The sequence below is a fragment of the Ursus americanus genome, chromosome 6 (assembly GCF_024610735.1).
Source record: "Ursus americanus isolate L20-20 chromosome 6, mUrsAme1.1.p, whole genome shotgun sequence".
In the NCBI taxonomy this organism is placed as follows: domain Eukaryota; kingdom Metazoa; phylum Chordata; class Mammalia; order Carnivora; family Ursidae; genus Ursus; species Ursus americanus.
Genome location: NC_142132.1, coordinates 24,465,137 through 24,492,722, shown reverse-complemented (window position 1 = coordinate 24,492,722; position 27,586 = coordinate 24,465,137). Strand labels below are relative to the sequence as shown.

General features: G+C 37.6%; 2 protein-coding genes across 4 annotated transcripts in view; one reads left to right on the top strand and one right to left on the bottom strand.

The window, feature by feature from the left end:
• The first annotated feature begins 3,997 nt into the window (after nucleotides 1–3,997).
• On the top strand, nucleotides 3,998–7,785 carry SFR1 (SWI5 dependent homologous recombination repair protein 1). Its single transcript, XM_045803051.2, has 4 exons — nucleotides 3,998–4,154; nucleotides 4,916–5,034; nucleotides 5,623–6,030; nucleotides 7,104–7,785. Exons 1-4 carry the CDS (start codon nucleotides 4,142–4,144, stop codon nucleotides 7,293–7,295), a joined length of 732 nt encoding a protein of 243 aa, XP_045659007.2. The 5' UTR covers nucleotides 3,998–4,141; the 3' UTR covers nucleotides 7,296–7,785.
• The window catches only part of CFAP43 (cilia and flagella associated protein 43), a 105,829-nt gene continuing 83,115 nt past the window's right edge, over nucleotides 4,873–27,586 (bottom strand). For 2 of the 3 annotated variants that reach the window (XM_045803047.2, XM_045803050.2), the window contains exons 30-39: nucleotides 25,232–25,318; nucleotides 23,854–23,942; nucleotides 21,839–22,052; nucleotides 20,567–20,679; nucleotides 19,413–19,572; nucleotides 14,119–14,283; nucleotides 12,167–12,247; nucleotides 11,606–11,759; nucleotides 11,243–11,417; nucleotides 4,873–5,435 (exon numbers count right to left, since the gene is read on the bottom strand). In XM_045803047.2, the coding sequence (XP_045659003.2) occupies nucleotides 11,251–11,417; nucleotides 11,606–11,759; nucleotides 12,167–12,247; nucleotides 14,119–14,283; nucleotides 19,413–19,572; nucleotides 20,567–20,679; nucleotides 21,839–22,052; nucleotides 23,854–23,942; nucleotides 25,232–25,318 (1,230 nt within the window). In that variant the 3' untranslated portion in view covers nucleotides 4,873–5,435; nucleotides 11,243–11,250. Of the gene's footprint in view, nucleotides 10,296–11,242; nucleotides 11,418–11,605; nucleotides 11,760–12,166; nucleotides 12,248–14,118; nucleotides 14,284–19,412; nucleotides 19,573–20,566; nucleotides 20,680–21,838; nucleotides 22,053–23,853; nucleotides 23,943–25,231; nucleotides 25,319–27,586 lie in introns of all 3 variants that reach the window. The other variant, XM_045803048.2, reaches the window with a different exon arrangement.

The following is a 27,586-nucleotide window of genomic DNA, read 5'->3' as shown; positions in this document are numbered from 1 at the left end:
CAAATGGAAATTAATAAGATGACAGCACTAAAACACATATTCTTTACCATGGATAGGTCTATGAGAATTGAATTCATGGCAAGAGAAACATAGAGGAGTTTTTGAAGATTTTCAACTTATATACAAATGTCGGAAGAAATATTGAAAGCCACTTAAGAGAATTTAGTAGAGTTTTTTGAGTGTTATAAATTTGTATTATGAATTTGCCATAATGGACATTATAAATCAACTTAATAATGTGGATTTTACACAATACCTCACCCAATTGGATTTTAATCCTGGTTTTAAAAATGTATATTTATATTTTTAATTGTTAAAAAAAATCTATGGATACTTGGTATATCTACATGATAAAAAAATTGTATTAATACAGAAAAGTCAATGGAATGGAATTTAGGTCACCCTGAGATTACCGTTAAGATTTGTAAAATAGGGGCGCCTGGGTGGCTCAGTCGTTAAGCGTCTGCCTTCATCTCAGGGAATCAGCCCCACATCAGGCTCCTCCACTGGGAGCCTACTTCTTTCTCTCCCACTCCCCCTGCTTGTGTTCCCTCTCTCGCTGTCTGTCTCTCTCTGTCAAATAAACAAATAAAATCTTAAAAAAAAAAGATTTGTAAAATAATGCTAAAACTAAGAATTTTAAAATAAATAAATCCAGTGAAATGAAATTTTAAGTTGTAACTTAAACGTGTGTGTGTGTGCGTGTGTGTGTGTGTGTGTACATTTACATGGAGAAAGAGAGAAAGGCTATTTTCTTCTTGCTATTAAAAAAGAATAAAAAGCCCTCATAAAGATTTTTAGGCATATGTCATCATCCCACTGACAATAATCACAGACTAAGGGAAGAAACGTTTACCACTCCCTAATGAATAACAAAGTAGCTAACAGTAGCCTTGGGTATTGCAGAAATTTAAAAACACACAGGGAAAGCCTGCCTTAGGTTAATATTAATTACTATTATCATAGAATTCTATTGTTCAAATTGTTCTCTATGGTAGAATAAGGAGTCCTTGCCCTCTGGCTCTCTAGGGCAGTATTTTTCGCACCCTGAAAAGTTTCAAGTAACATACGATGTCCTGCGCGTCACAAACAACAAACTACTTGTAAGTTGATAGATTTTGGGCGCCTAAAGTCATGGAAATGTTCACTAGGCTTTATCTAAAGATACAATGAAAACTGTACCGGGGCTATATTCCAGATCCCTTACACCAAGTTGAGAGTGGAAGCTATGTTTCCACTTGGGGATGTCACTGGAGTAAGTAAAATACAAACTTAAATGTGGGAAGATCATTCAGTTCTAACGACATGTGGAAGTCAGAGATGTAGGTCAACAAATGCACATTTCTAAAATACAGGTTTTTCTGAACACTTATTCTGAAGTTCTTTGAAAACCTGGCCCAAACAATCCCGTTTAATATAGCAGTTCACATAATAAGCAAGTCAGAACATTTGCAAGGCAAGATGTTGTTTTCCTTTATGCATCCAGCAAAAACACAGCTCTAAGCTTGGGCTGTCATGATAAAAGGATTTTGGAGCAGCTGATTTTAAAGAATCATAAAAACAACCCAACCTTATGCCCCAAGGTATAAAGAATATGCAGAGTCTGCATTGTGCTTCTAGTGTCAGGACAAATCATTCTGCTCTTTTCAGTGTTAGTAGTTGATGCCAATGGGTGAGTAAATGGAGAAATAAATGTACAGACAGACCTGTGGCTTGATGAGGTGAATAACACTTGTATCAGAAAATCATGAGTTCTCGGGCGCCTGGGTAGCGCAGTCGTTAAAAAGCGTCTGCCTTTGGCTTAGGGCGTGATCCCGTTCTGGGATGGAGTCCCACATCGGGCTCCTCCGCTGGGAGCCTGCTTCTTCCTCTCTCACTCCCCTGCTGTGTTCCCTCTCTCGCTGGCTGTCTCTCTGTCACATAAATAAAAAAATCTTAAAAAAAAAAATCATGAGTTCTCTTTTTCATTTTGTAAATTCCTTGAGGTTAATTTATATAATTTTTGAAAAATTTGGGGCGCCTGGGTGGCTCAGTTGTTAAGCGTCTGCCTTCGGCTCAGGGTGTGATCCCAGCGTTCTGGGATCCAGCCCCACATCAGGCTCCTCTGCTGGGGGCCTGCTTCTTCCTCTCCCACTCCCCCTGCTTGTGTTCCCCCTCTTGCTGGCTGTCTCTCTCTCCACCAAATAAATAAAATCTTTAAAAAAAAAATTAGAAGGGGAATATATATTATGAATTATATATGGAGGCACCAAGTTTTCTGCTACTTATGGCTTAAATTGTGTGGGGTTTTATGGATTACAGCATCTCTAAAAAAATATCTGGCCTTTTTTGGGAGATAAGTGGAAGAATGAAAGAATTATATCATGCATACCTTTATGATCAATTACAGAATGGTGACTATCGTTGCATATATAAAATAACTACTGAGTGCTTCCTAAATATCTACTGCTGTTTTCCCTGCCTGTCATGAATTCTCATTTACTCCTCCAATCAATCAATAGTTGATACTATTATCCCTATTTTACAGATGAGGAAACCCAGGCAGAGACAATACTTTACAAAGGGTATAAAATAATGGTGTCAGGATTTGAACCTAGGCAATTTGCCTCCAGGTTTATGTCCTTAATCCCTGCACTGGGTTGTCTTCAGGTTCTGTATTTGTATCTGACTGCTTAGGACTCCGTTAATTCCTCAGGGTCCTGGCACTTCTAAGCTATTAATTGTTTGTAAAGGGACAGTATCAAGGTTTACCAAGGCCATTCATCAGGTTGAAAACCCCAGCTCCTTAAAATTCCCAACTTCCATGTGACTCAGTATTACTGAGTAATCGTCTTTCCCCAAACCCAGTGCTCCACCCAACGTATGTAACTTTGTTGTTGCGCAGCAACAGAACGTCGCCACCAGGAAGTGAGGATTTTTTTTTAGATGTTTTATTTATTTTTAAAAGTAATCTCTACAGCTAAGCTGGGGCTCCAACTATACCACCCCCCCCCCAATCAAGACACATGCTCTTCCGACTGAGCCAGCCCCCCCCCCCAGGATGATTTTAGATGAAGGCGCTGCCCAGTACTCAGCAAGGGCCATATCTGCCTCAAACATCTGAATTCTGGACCAACACAATCTTATTTAGTGATTGGTCTGCTTCCTGTGTAGCCTAAAGGGGCTACAGTCTCAAAGTTGACCAGAAGAGAAGCCAAGCTACAGAAATTTGGGGGTAGATACAGTAGAAAACCGGTGACAGAACCGCCGTTTGCGGCACCAAAGGCTGGAAAAGAGCTCAACCCATCCGAGAGAAGGAACACAAGCAGGGGGAGTGGGAGAGGGAGAAGCAGGCTCATAGCGGAGGAGCCTGATGTGGGGCTCGATCACCATTACGCAAGGATCACGCCCAGAGCCGAAGGCAGACACTTAACCGCTGCGCCACGCAGGCGCCCCCATCCGCCGGGCCTCTTGGAGAGATTTCTAACACGTTTGATTCTCAACAGGCCATTTAACCCAGCGCTGCTCTTTTGTGGTCTCTGCCTTAGGAGAGTTTAGGGCCGTCAATCTAACCCACAGCCGGCTCTGCGGGTTTGGGCCCCGCCGGGTGTGAGACAGACTTTTGCGGTGGTGAGCGAGAAAAGAGACTAACGGGCGTGGGGGTGGCGCAGGAAAGCCTAACGGCGGGGGAGGGGCACGCCCAGCCATACTTCACACACACAAAAACAAGGAAGCTGGAAGGGAAGGCGAGGCCAGGAAAGAGGAGGGGGGAAAGCCGCGAAAAGAAGCACGGCCCCCTCAGAACCCGTCACGGCGCTCAGAAACTCGGCCCCGCCCACCCCATCCCTGCCGAGGCTCGCTCCCCACCGCCGAGGCTCGCGGCCGCGCGCGCGCAGCACCGCGGCGCTCTGGCGTTGGGCGGAGCAGAGCGCCGAGCGTCAGTCCACCGGGCCAATCACACGTCTCTGCGGACTCCGCGTGGCCCCGCTCAGCCTCCACCGCCTCCCGGGCGCTCGAAGCCGCGCGCGCGGAGTCCCGCCGCTCTAGGGCGCCGAGCCCCGCGGAGCTGCGCGCGACAGACAGTCCGGCCAATCGTGCGTCTCTTCCGCCTCCTGTGCGGCCCCGCCCCGCCGCGGCAGCGCGCGTTTTCTACGCTCTGGGGATGGCGGAGGGAGGTAGAGTGTGGGGCCGCGAGTGAGCGGCTGAGAGTCGGGCTGCTTCGGGTGTCTGTCGGGGAGTCGAGTAGAGCTCTCTTTCAGCGGTCAGGGCACCTCTCAACCCTTCCTCTGACCTGGGGTCTCTCGAGGGCTAGTGTGGGTTTTCTGCCGTGGTGGAAGGAAGAAACTCCTCCCTCCTCCCATGAAAGTTGATGCCTTTGTTTGAGGACACAGACTTAAGCCAACTCTCCTTTCCAGGGTCTGTTCGCTACTTAAACTACACAGACGGGCGTACATTTATCTGCGCTTGTGTTCCTGGTTCCTCAGGCCTGAGTAGTCACTGGTTCTAGTCACACAGCTTTTTAGGGTTTAAGGTACTGTGACAGGTCTGATTATAGTTTTTCGAGTCAAGATTTCAGTTGTATTTCCTTTCATTTAAAGCTGGCAAAACGAAATTAAAGAATTCCTGAAGAATTACAAAGTCGTTATTCTCCCCACCCCCTACATGGCAGATTTGAGGATATCTTGATAGATAACACAAGTGGAGAGTGTTTATATGAGACGCTAATTTGTCCTGAAAAAACTAGTCACCATGTGGACAGTCTTATTTAGGAAGGTAAAGGGAAAACTGCAAAAAGTGCAAGAATGAATCACAACTAAGTGAAGTTGCTGGCTTATTTGTGGATGTTATATGTACAACAGTAAAAAGTTCTTTTACAAAAATTGAATGTATAGAGGTATGGGTTAATTTTATTTACATTCTGATTTTTTTTTTTTAGAGGTAAACGATTTCATTTTCAAGATGGAAAGCCCATCCGACTCAGCTGTGATTTTACCTCGCACTCCACGGGCCTGCGCCAATCCACCATCTCCCCGAACAAGTAGCTCAAGAAAACAAGTATGAATATCTTAGTTCTTCCAGTGGAGCTATTCTGTATTTCTAGATATTGTGCCAGTTGTGTGTCTAATTCTACTGAAAAATGTCAGTTAACATAATGTGTAGATCAATGAGTAGATATTTTATTAACTATTAAATAATTTTAGGTCTTCACCCTTCACCCCCCCCCCCCATTTTCATCTTGAATCAGTTATTTTCATTTAGTTTCAGATCAGGTTACCGCAAAATTCCAAATTGAGGAAGTTTGAATTGGCTGTATTCTGAAGGTCTTTGGCGGCAGGGATCTAGGTCTTTTCCTTAATTTGTAACTCTGAAGCAGTAGTCAGGAATGTGCTAGTTGCTGAACAAATTGATGACAGGGATAAGCGTCTCAACACTGTTTTAGAAGGGATCTGACTTTGCTAAAATAAAAAGAATAAAATTAATGGGGCTTGCAGGAATTAAAGACATTTTGTGATGGTTACTTTGGATAGATGGAGATATAAAGCCATCTAGTGGTGTCAAGTATAGAAATGTAAGGTCTTTATTTTTAGTAGATTTATTTACACAGGAAGGTTTTTCTTGATTAATGTTTTGTGCTTTTTTCAGCCTATGAGTGCCACACTTAGAGAACGATTAAGGAAAACTAGATCTTCATTTAATTCCTGTTACAGTGTGGTAAAACGTCTTAAAGTAGAGAATGAAGAAAACAATCAGACTTTTCCTGAGAAACCATCTTCAACAGAAGAAAACTGTTTGGAACTTCAAGAAAATTTTAAACACATAGATGGTGAATTCAAAGAAAGTACATATTTGAAAAACACCTTCAAGGATATCAGTGCATGTGAATCTACATCTCTTGTTACTGAGTCATGCAGTGATCTCCAAAGTGATTTTGTGAATGAGGATCGTGCCAAACAAGGATTAAGTGAAGAAAGAACAAAATTGGTGAAGCAGATTGAGGAGAAAGAAGACTTTCTTCGGAGGCTAAAACTGGTCAAAATGTATAGATCAAAGGTGAGAAGAATTTCGAACCACTTCTTAATTTTTCTTATTTTTAGATAATTATAGGAAAGTAATTTCAAAGAGAAAATAAGATTATTTAAGCATAATAAGCAGTAAGCCATATTATCGAGAAACCAGGCTTCCAACAACTGTAACTCAAATGTAAGTCATAGATTTAGAGCAGAAGAGGCCCTTAAACACCAGATACAACCTCAGAAAGTCCCAGCTCTCATTTAATATGCAGTTGAAGTTTTTCTCTCTAGTTCCCGGCCTATAGCAATATTAGTATCAGATGACAGAGGCAAGTGCAGTGAGAACAAAAGTGACAGCTGCCAGTGAATGATTAAAAAAGCTAAAAACAGGCCACAAAGTACAGTAAAAAATATTTTTAGTAATAGTCTTGTGTTCTTCCAACTTATTAAAATGTTCCAGGTGTTTTGTTTGATAAAACAAATATGAATTAGATTTTTAGATTTCAACCCAGAAAGGTGAATTAAATAGTGGTTGGGCACTTGGAAGAAGATAACCTTTACTGACCTGGATCATTCATGTATATGTAGCGGCCCTTCTTCCACAGAATGTGGTATAAATGGTGGAAGAGTAGATCTTATTTGCTGTCTTGAATTTTTAGGATTTTTCTAAATATCACTACTTGGGTTTTATGAGATAGTGAATTGAAAAATATTAAGTTGAATATTTTAATTTATATTTATATTTTATTTATATTAAATTGAATATTTTCATTTTTTTGAAAGTACAGCTATAATAAAGCATTTTGTTTTGTTTTAACCTATATTGTTGCTTCTTCACATAGTTTTGCCCTATTTCATGATTTGATTTGTCCCTGAGGGTAAGGATGGTCCAGAGGTTGGACCAAACAAAATAGCCATAGAACTCAATTTCAGTGTCACTGTAACCATTCTACTAAAAGCCATCCTACTTTTTCCTGGGTAGAAGTCTCAGTCCTGACCAAGTGTGTTACCCTTTAACCCTACTCATTTACTAATTTAACAACTTTCATTATGTAAGTTAAAATAGGATGCCTGGCTAATTATTGACCTTTTTTTTTTTTTTTCCTATTTCAGAATGACCTGTCTCAGTTACAGTTGTTAATACAGAAGTGGAGAAGCTGCAGCCAGCTGTTGCTTTATGAGTTGCAGTCAGCTATGTCTGAGGAGAACAAGAAACTCAGCCTTACTCAGTTGATAGACCACTGTGGGTTAGATGATAAATTGCTACACTATAACAGAAATGAAGAAGAATTTATGGGTGTTTAATTTATAATTTTTTCTCCAGAACATTTTTGAGAATGACAACTTAAAAGATACTTAATACATTTTAAAAGGAAGGTAGAAACCATTAGGGCTTAAAGAAAGGTATCTTGATGAACATAATTTAGGGCACTCTGTTATATAAATATAAAATAAGTTCTAAAATGAAAATTTAGTAATTTGGATAAATTTGCCAAAGAAAACTTGACATTTAAAGAAATGTGAAAAAAATTAAATCATGTTTAAAAAATAATTTGGTCATTTCTGGAAGTCAATTTTAGTACACTGTTTTGTTTATTGTGGTAAAAAGTTCTGTTTTTTTAAGGTTTTATTTTAAATGTTAAAAAGTAGTTCAGTCTGGTGAATGTCTAAACCTAAAGTGGTCTAAAAATGCCTGTCTGTCTCCTAAGTTTATGAACCATGTTTCTGTCCCATTTACAACATATTTCCATCTGGATGGTGTAGCAGGTAATTAAACTTGTTCATATGTCCAAGATCTTATTCTTCCCTGTCTTTTCAAATTTGTTTATTTTATTCTTCATCTCATTTAGTGAAATGGCTGTCTATCTCTTAAAAACAACATATTCTCATCCCCCACTTCAAGGCATACAAGGTTCTTCACATTCATCTGCCTTTCTAGTTGCTGCTATATTGTACAATGCTACCTGTCCTTGTGGCTGTATATAGAAATGTGACCCAAGCTGGCCCAGTCTGAGAATTGGAATTGTGCTCAGGAAAAGAAAGCCCATCTCTTTTTGTGGCTGAAGCTATTGTAGGTAAATTTGGAAGCAGAAAAGATAGTATGTGCTCTTACTAAGAAAGGCAAAGATGCTAGAGAACTTTGTGGATCAGTGGCTACCTGGTTCTATCATCCAGTCCTTCCTGAGGGCCTTATGGATTTCTGCTTTTGGGTCCTTTTAAGGGGTAAAACAGCTTTACTTAGTTAAAAAAAAAAAAAAATCCTAAAAGAAAGTACTTCCCTAAAGTACTTCCCTAGTAGATAAATAGCCACTATCCTAAGGTTCCTCCTCCAGGCATACCTCGTTTTTGGCCCAATCCCGCCCCGTGATCTAACAAATCATTAATATTTGGCATAGCAGGAGACCTTAGAACCCTGCTTTTGCATCCATTCTAATTGTTAGTGTCCATGCTGGTACTACCCTTCCCCCTTGCCACACACCCCCCCCTCTTGCCACACACAAATTCCTACTTTCCAGACACTGCCATCGTCATTAGCTGCCATGAACCCAAGAGAACTGACCCAGGCCTCACATGGGCCTCCCCTGACCCTGAGATTCCTAGATGGGTATCCCTAGGGAGCTATGCTGTTGTGAGCCTACAGCCTTCATGGCTGCTTGCTGCACAGCTAGAAGGCCTAAATGTGGTATGGGAAGTGGTTTCCCTAGTGATGGTGCTGGTGTTTGGCTGCAGCTGCTTACTGTTGATTAGGACATCCCCTGGAGTCACCCCTCACATATAAACTTGGAGGAACTTAACATCAGTGGGACTGTAGTTCTGGGAGAGTTGGGGAGAGCAGATGGGGACATAGTAACGGACACTTCCAAGGCACTGGCTGGGTGCTAAGGGCTCTAGCAATACAGTGGACACTCCTGCAACAGAGGTGGGTCATGGAACATGGATCAGGCTTATGGGAGAATTTGATGCCCAAGATGGCCATGAGGCGGGACCCTTTTTTATAATTTCTGTTGAATTTCACCTCTATTTAATGGGATACTTTTATTTTAAAAATCACTGAATACTATATTTTTATTCATAAAAATGAAAGCTACCACTTAGCAATTGCTTTGTGCCAGTTTACAAAGTACGTTAATTCATTTGAGTGTTAAAATTATCGGCATCACAATTTTAAAGATGAGAAAATTCAAGATAAAGTAGTTATTTAAAAACTAAATAGTTACTTAAAGCTCAAGTGGCAGAGCCAGGATTTGAAACCAGGCAACCAAGCAAGAGAGCCCTACTAAGAACCATGCTATATTTGACGCAGTTAATTATCTTACTATTTGATACTATAGATAATTTAAAGAACTATAAAAATATAATTGCCATTAGTTTAGCAGAAGCTGAGAGGAATCAGTACTATGGACAGTATCAAGAGTGGGTTGGGTGGATGACCCATGTGCCCTTTCAAAGCCAACCCCCCAACCCAGAAGATGTCTCCTGTTAAAAAGCGCTGCTGGTAGAATATAGCTTGCAGACGAGATTTCTGCTAACCTCCACTCTATTCATGCCTCAAAGCAAAAAGCGTGAATTGTCAGAGTCACCCAGGTAGCCACTAAGAAATAGAAATTACATATAGGCTGTTAAGATCTAGGAATCCACGGTAAAATTTGTGGCGTTGACTATTTGCAAATGGGCCTAATAAGGCGACTAATCCTGGTCACCTGGAATTTATATCACCAGAAAAAATTGAGAGAAAAAAAGCCTAGTAGAACCATGATTGACGCAAACCAACAGGACAGAGAACTTTGACGATCTCATCATAAGTACAAAGTATTTGTACTCTTCACACATTTCACCCTTGGGTTCAGCCTCCCACCCCCACAATCACCTTCTCAGAGATAATTTTGAAGGATCCAAGATGTAGGAAATGTTACCAGTGGGCACTTGTCTGCTGAATCAGTCAAATCAACTACTTGAGGAGTCATTCTGGTACAAAGGAGGGCTACCAAAAATGATGTTGGGCCTATTATTTCTCTTATGTCCCCATCCAGCATTGATCAGTATAAGGGTGATCAATTATGGTACTACCCTGGCAGTCTCAAGAAGATTGTAAATCTCTTACAGATTTTTTTTCTAAATAGAAGTTGTTACGATAATAGCTCTCTTGCTTTACCTACACCTGTGCGCATTGGATATGCTGTTGCAGGTTACACTTAACATTTAATTCACAAATTTCAGAAGAATGAGATGATGACATGTGAAAAGATTGTGGAGATTGTGGTCAATGATCCCAGGATATCATCTTGGAATGCAGCAGTCCACAGGCTACATAAGGGGGAAGAAGTTTTCTGAGCATTTAATCTTCTCATTTAATTATCATCATCTATTACAATGAATATGTAATGTAGAAGACTATGTTATGTTTATGCAGAAAAAATATGTTGTACTTTTCAAATGATTTAAGGCTTGGTAAAAGGAAACAGTTCATTTCGTTCTCATTGCTACAATTGAGAATAATCCTAAATGTTCTGAGAAACTTTTTTCTGATTACAGAAGAAATGCTTGCTGAAGAAAAACTGGGAAATATAGAAAAATATAAAAATCATCCATTAACTCATAAGTTTTCTGGTAATTTTATAAAATTAGAAATGCCAGGAGTGGCTAAGAATTTTTTGTCTTTATGACGAAAATTAAGACTAAATGAGTAAATGAGTAAAATACATCTTGAATATTTTCAGTTCATTCTTGAATGAAAACAATTCATGATATTTTACACATTCATGCAAGACAAATATTTTTATAATGATTAAGGTTAAAATTAAATAATTTGCTATTAAAAATATGCAACTAAGAAGACTCTGGGGGCGCCTGGGTGGCACAGTGGTTAAGTGTCTGCCTTCGGCTCAGGGCGTGATCCCGGCGTTACGGGATCGAACCCCACGTCAGGCTCCTCCACCATGAGCCTGCTTCTTCCTCTCCCACTCCCCCTGCTTGTGTTCCCTCTCTCGCTGGCTGTCTCTATCTCTGTCAAATAAATAAATAAAATCTTTAAAAAAAAAAAAAAAAAAAAGAAGAAGACTCTGTACTTAAATTTCCTGATATGGGAGAAAAAGAAATCATTTTAATAAAATGAAATTATTTTTTAAATGATTGATTGCCTTGTGTTTCCTACCAGCATTTTTTTTTTAAATATGCACTTCTATATTGGAAATAGATCAAGGGCACGCAGGTAAAAAAACCACATAATTAACAAACTTGATCTAACCACCTACCAGCATTTTTATATTTGACCAAGAGCAGGAAATGTTCTCATCCTTAATCGTTCAACTTCAGCCTGCAGTATTGAAATCTGTTCAGCTTGTTGTTTTGCAATATTTGTTAACTTTTGTTGTTGCATCATGTTTTCATATCGTTCTTTGGCAATCTTTTCACAAGTCAGTTTAGACCCTACCCCAAAAATGAAGAAGAAAAAAATTAGTTGGATTATTATCTATATTTTCAAATATAGAGATAGTACTCAGAATCAATTAAACATGTGGAAGAAATGCTGGTAGCTTTGTAACTACTAACCAGATTTCAGGAATAGTGATTACTTTTAAAGAAACCTACATTGAGTAAAGAAAAAATATTCTTACCCATTGCATTACAGATGTCTTTTCTCTCTGAGACAGCCACCAACTCTTCTCGTAAATTGCAGCTTAAAGTATAATTTGCTACATCTTTTTGATTGCTGTACCTTCCCAGTTTTTTTAGTAGCTTTTTGCAGTTCTCCACATTCTTTTTGTGGGTCTGAAATTTTCGTTCCCATGACACCCCACAAAAATAATTTTGAAAAAAAGTATTTTACAAAGACATTATCTTTTAAATTTAAATTCATTATCATCAAGATATCATCTTATCACCATATCCCCAAAGAAAGACTATCAACACTTCTGTTACATAAATCACAACTTAATGTGAAATTGGAAATTCAGGTACACTCAGATATCTCCCAAGGGGTTAATTCTAGTATTAAAAGAAGTTTACCACACTTGTTGCAAAGACACTATTCAGGAGCCTCTAACTAGATCCTGAATGTGAATAATGGACCACAATTTTATTAGGTTCTGTTTGAATTCATGATTTGGAACACTATTACTTTGTTCAAATAATTCACAATTGTTGGGATTATAATGATCAATATCTTTGAGACCTACCTTCTCTAAAACAGCAATGGTTTGCTCCATTATTCCAATCTGAATGGCAATCAGAGTCTCATAGTTTGGTTCATTTAGGTACTTGGAGAAGAAAAAAAACCCCACAAAATATGTAAGAATATTTTTCTCTACTGTTTCAATAGATAACTTTAAAAAACATTCTTAATTTTGAAAGTTACCATTTTCATAAAAGTTATCTAAGATCAATTTGACTTTCATGCCATAATATTTACTTGTATTTAGCTATTGATACACTCACTTGTATATTAATAATTACAAATGCCTACAGTTTATTTTCTCATTCACTTATCCAACTCACCAAAAATTTATTAAGTGTCTAATTTGAGTCCTACATTAATAGTGTTCCAGTTAAAGATACTAAGGGAGATACAAAGTTAGATAACATGACTTTAGCTTTCCAAAGAAAGAGCATGTAGATATAATTAATTGCCAGAAAATATGTATAGTGACATGCACATTCAAAGATGGTTTGAGAAAGGATGTGGTTTTTCTGGACTGGGGAAATCCAGAGGCTTTTAGAGGAGGTGTCATCTAAACTAGACTTTGAAAAATAGATTTGGGATGTGAAAAATGTGAGGAACGGTATTTCAGGTTGAAGAACCAGTAATGAGCAAAGGCACAGAGGTAAAATCCTAAAAAATATTAATCAGTTTGTTTTGAGAATACTAATGTATAAGAGGAACAGTGGGAATGAATTTGAAAAGTTAGGCTGAAGGATGCAGATCACCTACCTAAAGATTCCATAATTCACAGGTAAGAAGTTGCAGTTTAAAATGTTTGAGCAAAGTAGTAATGTTATTAGAGCTGAACAGCAATATTAATCTGACAGCAACATATAGTATAGATTAGATAAGAGAAAGCCCAAAGGTCAAGAGATCTGCTAGGAGATTTTTTTTTTTAAGTTTATTTTATTTTATTTTTTTTAGTAATCTCTACACCCAATATGGGGCTTGAATTTATGAGCCTGAGATCAAGAGTTGCATGCTATTCCAACTGAGCCAGCCAGGTGCCCCCAGTTGGATTATTATACAATAGTCTAAATCATGGAAAAGAAAAACTGAGCCAGGCTAATGGCAGTGGGGATAAAGAATGAGGGAATAAGTAGATAAACTAGGCAAGACTTGGAAGACAGGGGAGAGGGGAATCAAAGATGACTACAACTATAAGACTGAGTAAGTGGTTTAAAAGAAAAGAAATAAGCACATTAAAAAGGGTCACTGTTGGGAGGTGGGAATGTAGAAATAGAGCTTGAGGGAGATCAGGAACAGAGAACTTGCATCAGTTTTTTAGAAGTGATAGCTGAAGTTAGAAAAATCGAGATCATCAAAGGAGAGCGCATGGAAGGAAACAGAGCAAAAGGCAGGATCATAAGGAATAGCTGTATTTAAGAGTTAGGGGGCGCCTGGGTGGCACATTCAGTTGAACATCTGACTCCTGATTTGAGCTCAGGTCATGATCTCTGGGTTGTGAGATCAAGCCCCAAATGGGGCTCCCCACTCAATGTGGAATCTGCTTGAGATTCTCTCTCCCTCTACCTCTCCCACTTGTGCTCTCTCTCTCTCTCTCAAATAAATAAATCTTTAAAAAAAGGGGGGGTTAGAAGCAAAAGAGAGTTCAGTAAAAGAGGCAGAGTGGCCTGACATGTTAAAAGAAAAAGAGCAGAAAACAGGGTTGAAAAAAGCCAGAGGAATGGGCAATTAAGATGGTCAAATGCTACCAACAGTTGAGGGATGGTGATGAATGGGGGACAGACCACTGGATCTGACAATTAGGAAATACTCAGAAGACAAAGAATTTGTAGACACATCGTGAAAAACTACTGGCTTAGAATGTGCTTGATATTACAAAGATGTCTTATTAAATACTGTTTGAATGAATGACTACATTAATGAATGAAATTAAAATTATATAATGGGGCAGGGAGAACTTACCTTTTGACGATCTCTTGAAAAAAACAGCATCTGAATATCCCAAGCCTTCTGATTTAGATCTTCCATTTCCATCTCCATTTTCTTATGTTCCCACTCAATCTGAAATATTCCTTTGTGGACCTCTTTACTTTCCATCATGCTAGCAACTTTCTTTTGTCCTTGAGTCTTGAAAAAAAAAGTACATTTTGATATTCATAGGACTCTACATACAGAATACAGAATATATGAAGTTGAATTTTGTTCTTAGAAAACACTTGGATTACAGAGGTAATTCTATCTTCTTTTTTTAAAAATTATTTTTATTTAATTTTTTTTTGAGAGAGAAAGAGTACATGCATGAGTTGGGGGGTGGAGAGGGAGAGGGAGAGAGAGAATCTTAAGCAGGCTTCATGGCCAGCATGGAGTCCCACACAAAGCTGGATTTCACGACCCTGAGCCAAAATCAAGAATAAGACCCTTAACCAACTGACCACCCAGGTGCCCCTCTATCTTCTTTTTAAAAATATAGCAGATATTAAAAAATTATTGATCACTAAAAAGCTGATAGGTACTAAACAGAAAGGATTATAAAATACATTGGAGTGGCATAGCCAATTTACTTTATATGTCAGTAATTAGGCAGGAACTCCTTTTGCCATCACCAATCTACCAGTCTGCATGTATTTGTATCCCTACTCTCTACCCTGCTCCCTGATGCTATAGACAAAGGAATATAGTTTAATGCAGCTAGGCACAACAGTATCTGGTAGGTAGCTAGTGGAAAAGCAAAAATAATAAAATAAAATAAAATAAAATAAAATAAAATAAAATAAAATAAAATAAAATAAAATAAATAAAATTGAGTGGGTTAAATATATTTAAATACCTAGATATTTTGCACTTCACTTCAAATTGCCTACATGAAGTTCAGGAATATTTTCATGAAGTTATTCTCCCAGATTGCTAATAGTGACACTTTTGTCTCTAAAATAAATTTGTATAAGAGTTCCATCAGTTAACATTTTATATCTTTCTTCTTCAAAAACTTAGCTTTTTGAAGTTCATGCCATTATATTATACCATACCACCTGCTACTCTTTTTAAAAATTATTTTCATCTTCTGATCACTGCTTGGCCTCTCAATTCCTTGAGTTACTCACCTTCGACGATCTCTTCTCCATCTCACTCAGACACCCAAATCCCACAATTATACCCTCAATCTTGTTGTATGTAACAGCTCCAAAATCTTAAGTTCAAGCATTTCTCTAGGGTAGTGTTTCTCAAATATTGGAGATATTGCCCTTCCATAGGCAATTAAAATTATGTTTGCAGAAATTTTTGGCTGACACAACTGGAGGGAGGTGCTGTTACTGGCATCTAGAGGGTAGGTGTCTCACACTAACAACAAAATATGAAGGAGAATTTAAGATACTCTGAGAAAATAAAGCTGATGGAATTCCTCATCAGTAGACCTGCTGTACCAGAAATGCTAAAGAGAGTCCTTCAACCTGAAATTAAAAGGCACTAAACAGTACCTCAAAGTCGTAAGAAGGAATTAAAAAAAAAAAAACTAAATTAAAAATGCAACTACATAGGTAGATATAAAAGTCAGCATTATTGTATTCTTTGTTTGTAAATACTCTTTTTTCCTCTATGATATAAAAGAAAAATGCACCAAACAGTAATTATAAATCTATGTTGATGGACACATAATGCATAAAGATGTAATTTGTGACAATAACAACAGAAAAGGGTAGGGGCAGAATTGTACTGGAGTAGAGTTTTATATACTAGTGAAACTAATTTGGTGCTAATTTGAATTAGTTTGTTATAAAACTAAGATGCCAATTGTAATGCCCATGGTAACCACTAAGAACACAACTAAAATGTATATAGAAAAGTAAAAGGCAAAGGGATCAAAGTGGTAGTCTGCAAAAAAAATCAACTATATACAAAGTAAGACAATAATGGAGGGATTGAGGAACCAGAAAATATGATAGAAAACAAGTAACAAAATAGTAAAGTCTTTTTTTTTTACTAGCAATTACTTTATATGTAAATGGATTAAACTCTACAATTAAAAGGCAGAGATAGGCATGATGGATTAAAAAAATTCCAGTGATATTCTGTCTAGAAGAGATTCACTTTAAGATTCAGTGAAACAAATAGCTTGAAAGTGAAAGGATAGGAAGATATCATCTGTGCAAATTGTAGTCAAAAGACAGCTGGGGTGGCTATACTAATATCACACAAGCACATTATTTGCTGATAAGAAGCCAACCCTTCAAGAAGATACAGCAATTACAAACATATATGCACTAAAAACAGAGCCCCCAAATATATGAAGCAAAACCCAAGAGAATTGAAGGAGAAATAGTTCCATAACAGTAATTGGAGATTTCACTACCCCACTTTCAATAATGAATACAACAAGTATACAGAAGATCAATAAGGAAATAGAGGATTTGAACAACACTATAAACTAATTAGACCTAAGAGACATATACAGAACACACCACTCAATAATAGCAGAATACACATTCTTTGCAATTGCAAATGGAACATTCTCAAGTATAGACCATATGTTAGGCCATAAAATGAATCCTAATACATTTTAGAAAATTGAAATAATAAAAAACATCTGTTCTGACCACAAGGTAATGAAACTAGAAATCAATAACAGAGGAAAAGTGGAATATTCACAACTAGGTAGAAATTAAAAGACACATTTTTAAATAATAGGTCAAAGAAGAAATCACAAAAGATACTAGAAAATACTTTGAAATGAATGAAAGTGAAAACGTAACATACCAAAACTTTTGAGATGCATCAAAACCAGTATTCAGAGGGAAACTTATAGCTATAAGCACCTATGTTAAAAAAAGGAGAATGATCTCAAGTCAATAATCTAACATTATTAAACCTTATAGGATTATCAAAAGAAGACCAAACTTAACCCAAAGCTATAAAAGAAGGAAATAGGAAGGTCAAAACAGAGATAAATGAAATAGAAAATAGGAGAGAATAAACGAAACCAAAATCTTTGAAATCAAAATTGGCAAACCTTTAGCTGGAATAAGAAAAAGGAGAAAAGACTCAATTTGCTAAAATCAGAAATAAAATCAAGGATATTACTACTAACCTTACAGAATTTAATAAGATTATAAGAGAATACCATGAACAACTGTATGCCAACAAATTAGATAAACCTAGATGAAATAGGAAAAAATTCTAGAAACACACACACTACAAAAACTGACTCAAAGAGTAACAGGAAATCTAAATAAACCTATCCTAACTAAAGACCGAGTCAGAATAAAAAACCTCCCAACAAAATAAAAAGCCCAAGACCAGAATGCTTCATTGGTGAATTCTACCAAATATTTAAAGAAGAATTAATACCAATCCTTCTCAAACTCCTTAAAAAAATAGAAGAGGAGGGAATACTTCCAAACTCATTCTTCAAGACCAGAATTACCCTGATACCGAAGCCAGACAAGGACACTACAAGAAAAGAAAATTATAGGCCCACGTCCCAGATGAAAATAGATGCATAAGTCCTCAATAAAATATTAGCAAACCAAATTTGACAGTACATTAAAAGGATTGTATACACATACACACACTCCTAGGCATATGTTCAAACTGCTGAAAACCAAGATAAAGAGAAAAGCCCAGGGGCGCCTGGGTGGCACAGCGGTTGGGCATCTGCCTTCGGCTCAGGGCGTGATCCCGGCGTTATGGGATCGAGCCCCACATCAGGCTCCTCCGCTATGAGCCTGCTTCTTCCTCTCCCACTCCCCCTGCTTGTGTTCCCTCTCTAGCTGGCTGTCTCTATCCTGTCGAATAAATGAATAAAATCTTAAAAAAAAAAAAAAAGAGAAAAGCCCAAAGGCAGACATATTATATGAAAAGGAACAAGATTTAGAAAAATATATAGTAGACATCTTGTCAGAAACTCTGTAAGTCAGAAGAAAATGAACCCCTTTAAAGTGAAAAGGATGAAGAAAAGAGAGAAAAAACCTGCCAATCCAGGGAACCTAGCAAACTATCAACAATAAAGGTGAATCAAAGACAATTTCAGACAAAGAAAAACTTAGAAAATTCAATACAGGCAAACTTGCAATTCAGTTAAAAGAAGTTCTTTAAGCAGGGGTGCCTGGGTGGCACAGCGGTTAAGCAGCTGCCTTCGGCTCAGGGCGTGAACCCGGTGTTATGGGGTTGAGCCCCACATCAGGCTCCTCTGCTATGAGCCTGCTTCTTCCTCTCCCACTCCCCCTGCCTGTGTTCCCTCTCTCGCTGGCTGTCTCTATCTCTGTCGAATAAATAAACAAAAATCTTAAAAAAAAAAAAAAAAGTTCTTTAAACAGAAGATATATAAGACAGACACTTTAATCCACACAAAGATCTCTTGAAATAGGGGAAATGAAAGGAAATAGAAAATGCTTTCTTCTTATTTTTCATCAATCTAAAAGATAATTATCTAAAGCAAAAATGATGGCAGTGTTTTGTGGGTTTAGAGCATTTGTAAAAGTAAAATGTATGGCAACATTAGCACATAATTCTCAAATAGTACAAAATCCCCAAATATTTGGAAATTAAATAACACTTCTAAATAGCCCATGAGTCAAAAAGGAAGTTACATGGGAAATTAGAAAATATTTTAAATGGAAAGAAAATGAAAACACAAAATATCAAAATTTGCATAATACAGCTAAAATCATGCTTAGAAATTTATAACATTCAATGCTTATACTAGAAAATAAGGTCTGAAATCAGTGATCTAATCTTACTTAAAATTATCATTAGGTGAGTAGATTGAGCTTAACAGAATGATGGCATATTAGAATGAACATTTAACTTTGTAGTCCTGAACTTTTTTTTTTTTTTAAGATTTTATTTATTTATTCGACAGAGAGAGAGACAGCCAGCGAGAGAGGGAACACAAGCAGGGGGAGTGGGAGAGGAAGAAGCAGGCTCATAGAGGAAGAGCCTGACGTGGGGCTCGATCCCAGAACTCCGGGATCACGCCCTGAGCCGAAGGCAGATGCTTAACCGCTGTGCCACCCAGGCGCCCCAGTAGTCCTGAACTTCTTAAACCTTAGAATCATCTGGGAGGCTTTTAAAAAATACCATGCCTCTGGGTGGGGCCTGGACACACGGTAAAGTTCTTCAGGTGATTCTAATGTACGGCCAGAGTTAGGAACCACTGATTTAACCGAATGAAAATGATTTATCATGGAAATGGGAGAATAATGAACAAATTTGGTACAGCAGGTTATATGTTGGCTTTCTTCTTAAAAAATGAAAATTACCCGAATCACAGAATTCAAGTCTTCAATTATGCTCTTGTTGATGAGAATTGCATCAGGATACTCCAGCAATAACTGAAAATTTTCCAGTTCCACTTGTCCTTGTTTAAGGAGAATTTGGATTGTCAAATTCAACTGGAATCTCACTTTCTCTTCCTGCAATCTACATTGAGAAGACTTCAAAGTAAGTAGTTGAAATATACTTATATTTCAAATTTCATCTATTATCTGAGAACATAAAATTCAAACTTAATTTTCAACTTGAATTTCAAACTTAAGCTGAAGGAAAACCTGCTGGAGATTAACGCAAAACATCTTTTCCTGATGATAAGCTTTCTTGGAGGACTCTAAGATACCTCCTCTTGTTGATATAGAATTACACTTGGGCTCCTCAAAGAATGGCATGGACAGAAATGCATTCACAAAGTTTTACTTTATGATTAAGAAAAGATTAATATAAAGGTTGTAAGTGGAAAAAAATTGAGATGCTACCAGATAACACATCTATTAAAGTTCTGACTATGTATTGACTTCTGATATTTTATTAACAATGTTTAATCTGTATGCTACTTCTACCTCTTTCTGGCTAAGTCCCGTTCCTCCTCAGAGCCTAGATCTGAGGATGATGTATAGTGATGAATTTGGGACACCAGAGAAGCATTTATCAAAGTGGCTGCAAAATAAGGAAAAAGCGAAGCAAGGACTTAGAACAGCATCCCAATCACTCAGCAAAATACAAGCTCTCTTAAAGAAAAAGATATTAGCTGGCTAGTTGTCTACATGGGAATTTCTTGGATATCTGCCTAATTTTCCAGAGTTTGCTTGTATGGCTTTGAGCCCAAAAGTGCTGACTAGCAGAAACAAATTCTTTGTATTATATTAATGTGGAAGGAGCAGGTTAAAAAATAGTAAGGTTTTCCCACAACTTACCTATTTCTAATAAGAGCAATGGAACCTATAAGTAAGTTCCATTCTGAAGTAAGGTCTTTTGTAACAAAATGCACTTTCTCAAAAAGAATTTTTAAAGCCCAGCAAGAGACCAGTCTGTGCTGGCCAAAAACCAGCGAGCAGGCTTCCCCCCCCCACCCCATGACAACACAATGCAACAGCCCCAGCTTAGACTCTGTAAATGAACATGAATGAAAAGTTCAAATTACACCATGAGTTCATGGGACACTTTTTCAATTTCCTGCTGCAACTTCTCATCATCTTCTGTTCTCCTCCGGAGGAAAGCCATCATTTCCATTAAGCCAGCCGCTTTCTGCTTTACCTGAAGGAACCAAACCACAAACACCTTAGAGCATATGGGGCTTTAGAAATAAAAGCAAACTAATTTTAAAGAACTTTAGAAAACATAGATGTTTTAACTTAGTTACAAAGCCTTAATAAGCCCATTTTTCTAGAAGATTAATAAAAATTTAAAGCCTTCCCATTATGTAATATAAGATACCTAAAATGTACATGGCACATTACATGAATATTTTGAAAAATATTAAATTTGCTTCTCACTAAAAAATCAAATATGCAAGAAACTATAATTTTCCTTATATCTTATTTTAAAATTTGTTCTCATCATCTCAGATAAAATGATAAAATCATAGATTCCTCAGCAAAAATATGCCAGTCTGATATTTGTGGTGCTGAACTTGGGGAATTTCGGGGAGGGGAGGCAGAAGGTGGTCAAGAAACAGCATAAGGAATGAATTTTTTCCCAATTAACACATTCTCAAATTGTTACCTTTGCCACATTAAAAAAATATTCTAGCAAATATAAAGTAGGTTCTAGTGAAATGTAATTCTAATCTATGCAAAAAGGGATGAGGACAACTCAACACCATGGCAGAGAGAAAGGAAGTTGTGTCTACGACAGTGCTGCCCAAGAGAAATACAATGTGAGCCATAAATGCAAGCCACATATTTAATTTTCAATTTTGCAGGAGCCACATTATAAAAAGTGAAATGAAACAGGTGAAATTAACTTCACTAATATATTTTATTTAATACAATAAATATATCCCAAACATCATTTCAACTGTAATGAATATAAAAAAAATATTGAGAGATTTTCCATTCCTTTTTCATACTAAGACTGCTAATTCTATGTATACTTTCTACTTACAACATGTCACAATCAGGACTGGCCACATTATTTCAAGTAAACAATAACCACATGTAGCTAGGGGCCACCATTTTGGACAGCGTGGGCCTACAAGTATAGACTTACACTTAGCTCTCCATATCACTAAGGTTAATATCTTATCTCATCATTATTATTATTACTAACATTAATAACTACTACCTTAGCAGGAAAACCTAAATAATTAACATTTCTGGAAGCATTGATCACTATAAACTATATATTTGATATTAGTACACTAAGTAAAATGAAATTGAATTGAAATGGAATAAAATAAAATGTCATTATATACTTTCTGTTCATTTTCCACTTTCGCTCGTCTGGTTATGCAGAAATGATCCCAGACCGAGGGGTCCAAGCCTTCTGGCATGTTATTAATATTGTCCAAGTCATCCATGGCTTTCATTAACTGGACAAAGGCATCCTTATGCAATTTCCCAGATTCTGGTCGTTCTCCAAAAGGCACAATACTGGCCGCATCTGAGTGCGTTTTCTGTTTGTGAATCCTGGTATTACCAATAAAAACCCATCAACCTTTCACATCCTCACACACGAGAAATCAATGTTAAATTATACAACCCTTAGCATCAGTATGACATCGCATGACACTTTCTTTTGGCAAGAGAGGCTTGTGGGTGGATTATTCCAAAGAGAAAAGCACCCACTTTGACCTTCTTCCATTCTCTTTGGATGCCCAGGCATGACCTTGGCTGGACTACTGATGTTCCTGACTGTTGTCAGCACCGGCAGCTTTACCTGCACTAAAGAAGTCTCCCTTCTGTGTATTTTAAGCAGGCAAGTAAATGCCCAAGAGGAGTGTGGATATTCCCTGGTTATGTCCCACATATCCTCTGCTGGTATCCTTTTTGCAGATGAGTAGCCTGGAATATTTCTGATATAAACTGAACTGGAAAAGCACTTTTTAAAAAATCTACATTAATGGATTAGTTTTGTTTCCCTGGGCTGTGGCTGGGAAGGGAAGAAAGGTACAAAGATTTGTACCAGACACTCACTATCTAGATGCTTTACAATATGCTGTGAAGTTACTGTTGTTATCCTCTTTCTCTAGATGAAAAACGTCTGAGAGAAGCTATTGGTCCAAGACCACAGGTCTGACAGATGGTAGAGTTAGGATTTAAAGCTAATTCTGTTTGACAATAAAGCTTATGCTCTTTCCACTGCTGCCTCCCAATATGTGGGAAGAGTTGCTTCTTTCTTCACAGGACTTATTATGACTCACTCCTTTAAAAATAGGGAAACCAAGATATGAGGTATGTTCTAGGTTGAATTTCCTGGGTTGTGTGTAAACTGTTAAAAGTGAGACAATGAGTCTGCATCTCAGACAAATATGAGCCTATACCTTTGTAACAAATTCCATGATTTCTAGCTTACCTTTGATTGAAAATTTTGGAAATCTGAGTTTGTAAAAATTTGGAAATCTGTGAAATGAATTCTAATGGTACTCTCAGTATAAAACCCCGATTATTTTAGAACCCTTTTTGATAATGGTTATTTTCAATCATTTATACTGGCATTTTCCAAACTTTGTCTTGAACACAATCACATGAGATGCTCTCAGTGGCCAAATAAGTTTGGAAAATACTGCTTACTCTATTTTTGTTTGTTTTTTTAGAGAGAGCATGCACGTGCACATGAGTGGGGGAGGGGCAGAGGGAGAGGTAGAGAGAGAGAATCTTAAGCAGGCTCCATGCTCAGCACTGAGCCTGACTTGGGGCTTGACCACACAACCCTGAGATCATGACCTGGGCCGAAATCAAGAGTCGGACGCTTAACCATCTGAGCCGCCCAGGCGCCCCTCTATTTTTTGTACTTGGATACACAAAGGCCAAAAACAAATTCTGAGACGTTCTTCAGTAAACTGTTTAACTTTTTCTTTTAACCCAGTATTTTCCCAAACATATTTTGTCCTGGAAGCCTTTCATGTGTAATTCCAATTCATACAACAAGGGCCTCACATTTGCTAGAACACATCTTGGGAAAATTGTAGATCTGTATACCATCAATATCTTAAGAGCAACTATTTTCATAGGACTATGATAGCACAATGCTTACCTTGATACTTAACTTTCTGAATAATGAAATCATTTTTCTTCATTGCTTACCTTAAGATGTAAGAATAATCTAAAAAGCCCGAGTTATGATAAAGACACTTGAACATTTTCACATAAAAGATGTTACACTGAATATTTCTATCTAGTTGGGATTGAAAAAGCCAAAATCTAACAACACTCCTCTTCATTTACAAACTTTTTTTCTCAGAAAAATGATAGCAAAGGAGAAACAAACCTTGGTCGGCGTTTAAAAAGTTTGTAGAGTATATCCACCTGATGACTGGGAATTTCAGAAAATTCTTTTTTAAAGCTGCGATCCAGAACCTAAGGACAGAGATATCATGGCTTGGATTGCAACTTTTTTCAGTAGCCCTTTCTTTGTTGACAATACTTTTTAAAATATAGGGTTGAATCACTTTGATTTTAAAAATCCATGAAAATTTGGTTTATAAAGTAGACTTATTTGAGGGTGACACTTGCTATGCAAGGATTTCTCAAAGATTTATTTTGAATAGGAAGTACCTCTGTGAATTACAAATATTATTTCATATAAGGTTCTAGAAATCATTCAGAACTAAAATTTTCACAAAATAATATTTACGAGTAAAATATTCAAGGTATTCTATTCTATTCTTTATGTTTTTCTATCCTATTCTTTTCCATTATAAAACTACTGATCATACATATGATCCAGTAATTCCACTACTGGGTATTTACCCAAAGAATATGAAAACACTAATTCAAAAAGATATAGGCACACCTATGTTTACTGTGGTATTATTTACAATAGCCAAATTTTGGAAGCAACACAAGTACCCATCGATAGATGGATAAACACACACACACACGTACACATATATGATATATATATATGATACATATATGATATATATATATATCATATATGTATGATGGAATATTACTTCGCCATAAAAAGAATGAAATCTTGTCATTTCCAACAACATGGATGGACCTTGAGGGTATAATGCTAAGTGAAGTAGGTCAGTCAGAGAAAGACAAATACCACATGAATTCACTTATAAATGGAATCTAAGAAACAAAACAAATGAACGAAGAAAAAAAGAGATACACAAAAAACCATACTCTTAAATACAGATGATTACCACAGGGGAGGTGAGAGGGGGTATTATGTGAAATAGGTGATGGGATTAAGAATACACTTATCATGATCTATACATAATGTATAGAACTGAGTAATATATAAAATTGTTGAATCATTATATTGTACATCTGAAACTAATATAATACTATACATTAATTATGCCGGAATTAAATTTAAAAAAATTCTGGTCATAGCCTACTAAATTGATTTCATGACCAACTAGTGCGGACTGCAACTTAAAGTTTGAGAAGCCTTAAAGTCTAGGTGATATCTCTCTTTTTTTGTACAAGAAATTTAAACCAGAGAAGTTACAAAAATTTATTTTACACAGTGATTATCAGAAATATACAATGGCTCAGAATTCACTGATAACTGAGGATTGTAGCAGGAGAAAATCTATGAGGAAATTAAATTACATCCCTTTTAATCTCCCCCAAACCTAAGCAGCAACTCTACTGCATTGATGAGTGGGTAAGACAATGGCTCTCACTTTGTCTTCTGCCAATAAGTTGTCATAGTGTTCCTTGTACACATCAAGGTCTTCTCTGGCTTTCTGGATGGCCTCTGAAGTCTGGTTCTATAATAACATCAAGAATAGGCAATTGGAACTGAGTGTTTCAGGATAAACAAAAATATTAGGGATACTAAAAATAAGAAATTTCCTAGTACAAGATAAATGTGTCAGTGAAATATCCATTATAGATAACATTTATAGCAGAAAGGAAATCAATTGGAGACTTTCAAAGGAAAAACATCTAATCACCTCTTTCTAAGTATACCCAGCTATGTGAGTGTGTAAGTGACTGTGGAGCAGGAAAGTATGATGATGAAATTGCACAGGCTTGGAATTCACATGGGCTTGGCTTCTGAGAGACTGAATATAAAAACAGACAATGGCCAGACCATATATACAAATAGAACTCTGACCCACAGCCCCTATAATAACTAGCCAGGAAACTAAACCATATCCTCAGCAGTGATCAGTCCCATACTTTCAGGATTTGATCAGTAACTTTCAGCTTTCCTAATTTTTGCCATTTCCAGTTTAAGACCAAACAGAGAAAGCCAAATATGCTCCCCAAATTGATCACGTAAGTTGCCTGTCTTCTAATTAACTTGTCCCTGGCTTCCCAATGCCAACAACAACAACTACTTCTTCTTCTTCTTCTTTCTTCTTCTTTCCTTCTTCTTCCTCTTCCTCCCCCTCCCCCTGCCCCTCCTCCTCCTTCTTTCTTCTTCTTCCTTCTTCTTCTCCTTCTCCTTCTCCCCCTCCCCCTCCTTCTCCTTCTTCTTCTTCTCCTTCTTCTTCTTTCTCCTTCTTCTTCTTCCTTCTTCTTCTTCTTCTCCTTCTCCTTTTTCCTCTTCCTCCTCTTCCTCTTCTCCTTATCCTTCTCCTCCTTCTTCTCCTTCTTTTTTTAAAGATTTTATTTATTTGAGAGAGAGAGAGAGGAAGCGAGCATGAACAGGGCAAGGGAAGCAAGGGGAGAGGGAGAACCAGACTCCCCGCTGAGCAGGGAGCACCATGGGGCTTGATCCCAGGATCCCAACCTGAGCCAAAGGCAGATGCTTAACTGACTGAGCCACCCACGTGCGCCCCCCACCCCATGCCAACAACTTTTAATCAGGGTGCTCCTGAAGCCCTCTCTCCTTTCCATTATAAAGCTTTCCCATCCCCCTGCCTGCCTTTGAGTGTCCACCAAATACAACCGATGGTGGCTGATCTCTTACTATATCAAGTTCTGAATAAATAGTCTGCTTATTCCCGTTTGGATGGTCTTCATTTATTTTCACATTTCCAATTCCTGCTGTTTTACTTTCTAATGGGTGACTTGTGGGATGCCTGGGTGGCTCAACTGATTAAGCGTCTGCCTTTGGCTCAGGTCATGATCCCAGGGTCCTGGGATCGAGTCCTGCATCAGGTGCCTTGCTCAGCAGGGAGCCTGCTTCTCCCTCTGCCTGCTGCTCCCCCTGCTTGCATGTGCTCTCTCTCTCTCACAAATAAATAAATAAAATCTCTAATGGGTGACTTAGGCATGTTACCAGTCTCTCCAAGATGTTCTCCTCACCTGTGAAAGAAATTCAGTACCTTGCAGGGGTGTTATTAGTAGGGCTGCATTCAGAAGGTGCTTTGCATATGCTATTTAATGGACTTTTAGCAAAAACTAAGTACATATGCCATATATATGATACTTTAAATCATTCATTCATAAATTATCTTTATTAATATTACTAATAAAAGCTGACATTTTTTGAAAATTATGTGACAAGCATTTTGCATTCATTGTGTCTTTAATGAAACATATCTATTCATGCTCTTTATTAGAGTTTTCCAGAATATGACAGTTTTTCATTCTATAAGCTAACATGTTACATGTTTCGTAAAACTTAGGGTTCCAAATGATCCAGAGAGAATATTCCCAGGGAAGAGTCTGCAAGTAGCTTAAAAGGTTATATGTCCTGTCCAAGGTCCCACAGTGTCACAACCAGTCAGTGGTTAAAAGCGGGTGCTTTCAACCATGTCTCGTTTTATAAACCATATGTCATATGAAAGTCACATGGTTCCTTTGACTAAATGATTACAGATGCAGAATCCCATAATTTCATTAACAGATAAGAGCGGGCACTTTCACCTGACCCTGGAGCCAAGTCCCTGGCAGGGAGCCAAGGAAGACACACAGCTGAGAGGAATGTGAAAGAAAGGGTCTAGTGTGTGAGCTCTTGTTTTTTGTTTTGTTTTGTTTTTTCTAAATAGATTTTATTTATTTATATGAGAGAGAGAGAGAGACAGCACGAGCAGGGGGAGGAGCAAAGGGAGAGGGACAAGCAGACTCTGCTGAGCGCAGAG

Excerpts from the sequence above, each read along its gene's own strand:
- SFR1 (XM_045803051.2), top strand. Across the intron at positions 5,035-5,622 it reads CAAGTAGCTCAAGAAAACAA|CCTATGAGTGCCACACTTAG; the intron begins GTATGAATATCT and ends TGCTTTTTTCAG. Across the intron at positions 6,031-7,103 it reads TCAAAATGTATAGATCAAAG|AATGACCTGTCTCAGTTACA; the intron begins GTGAGAAGAATT and ends TTCCTATTTCAG.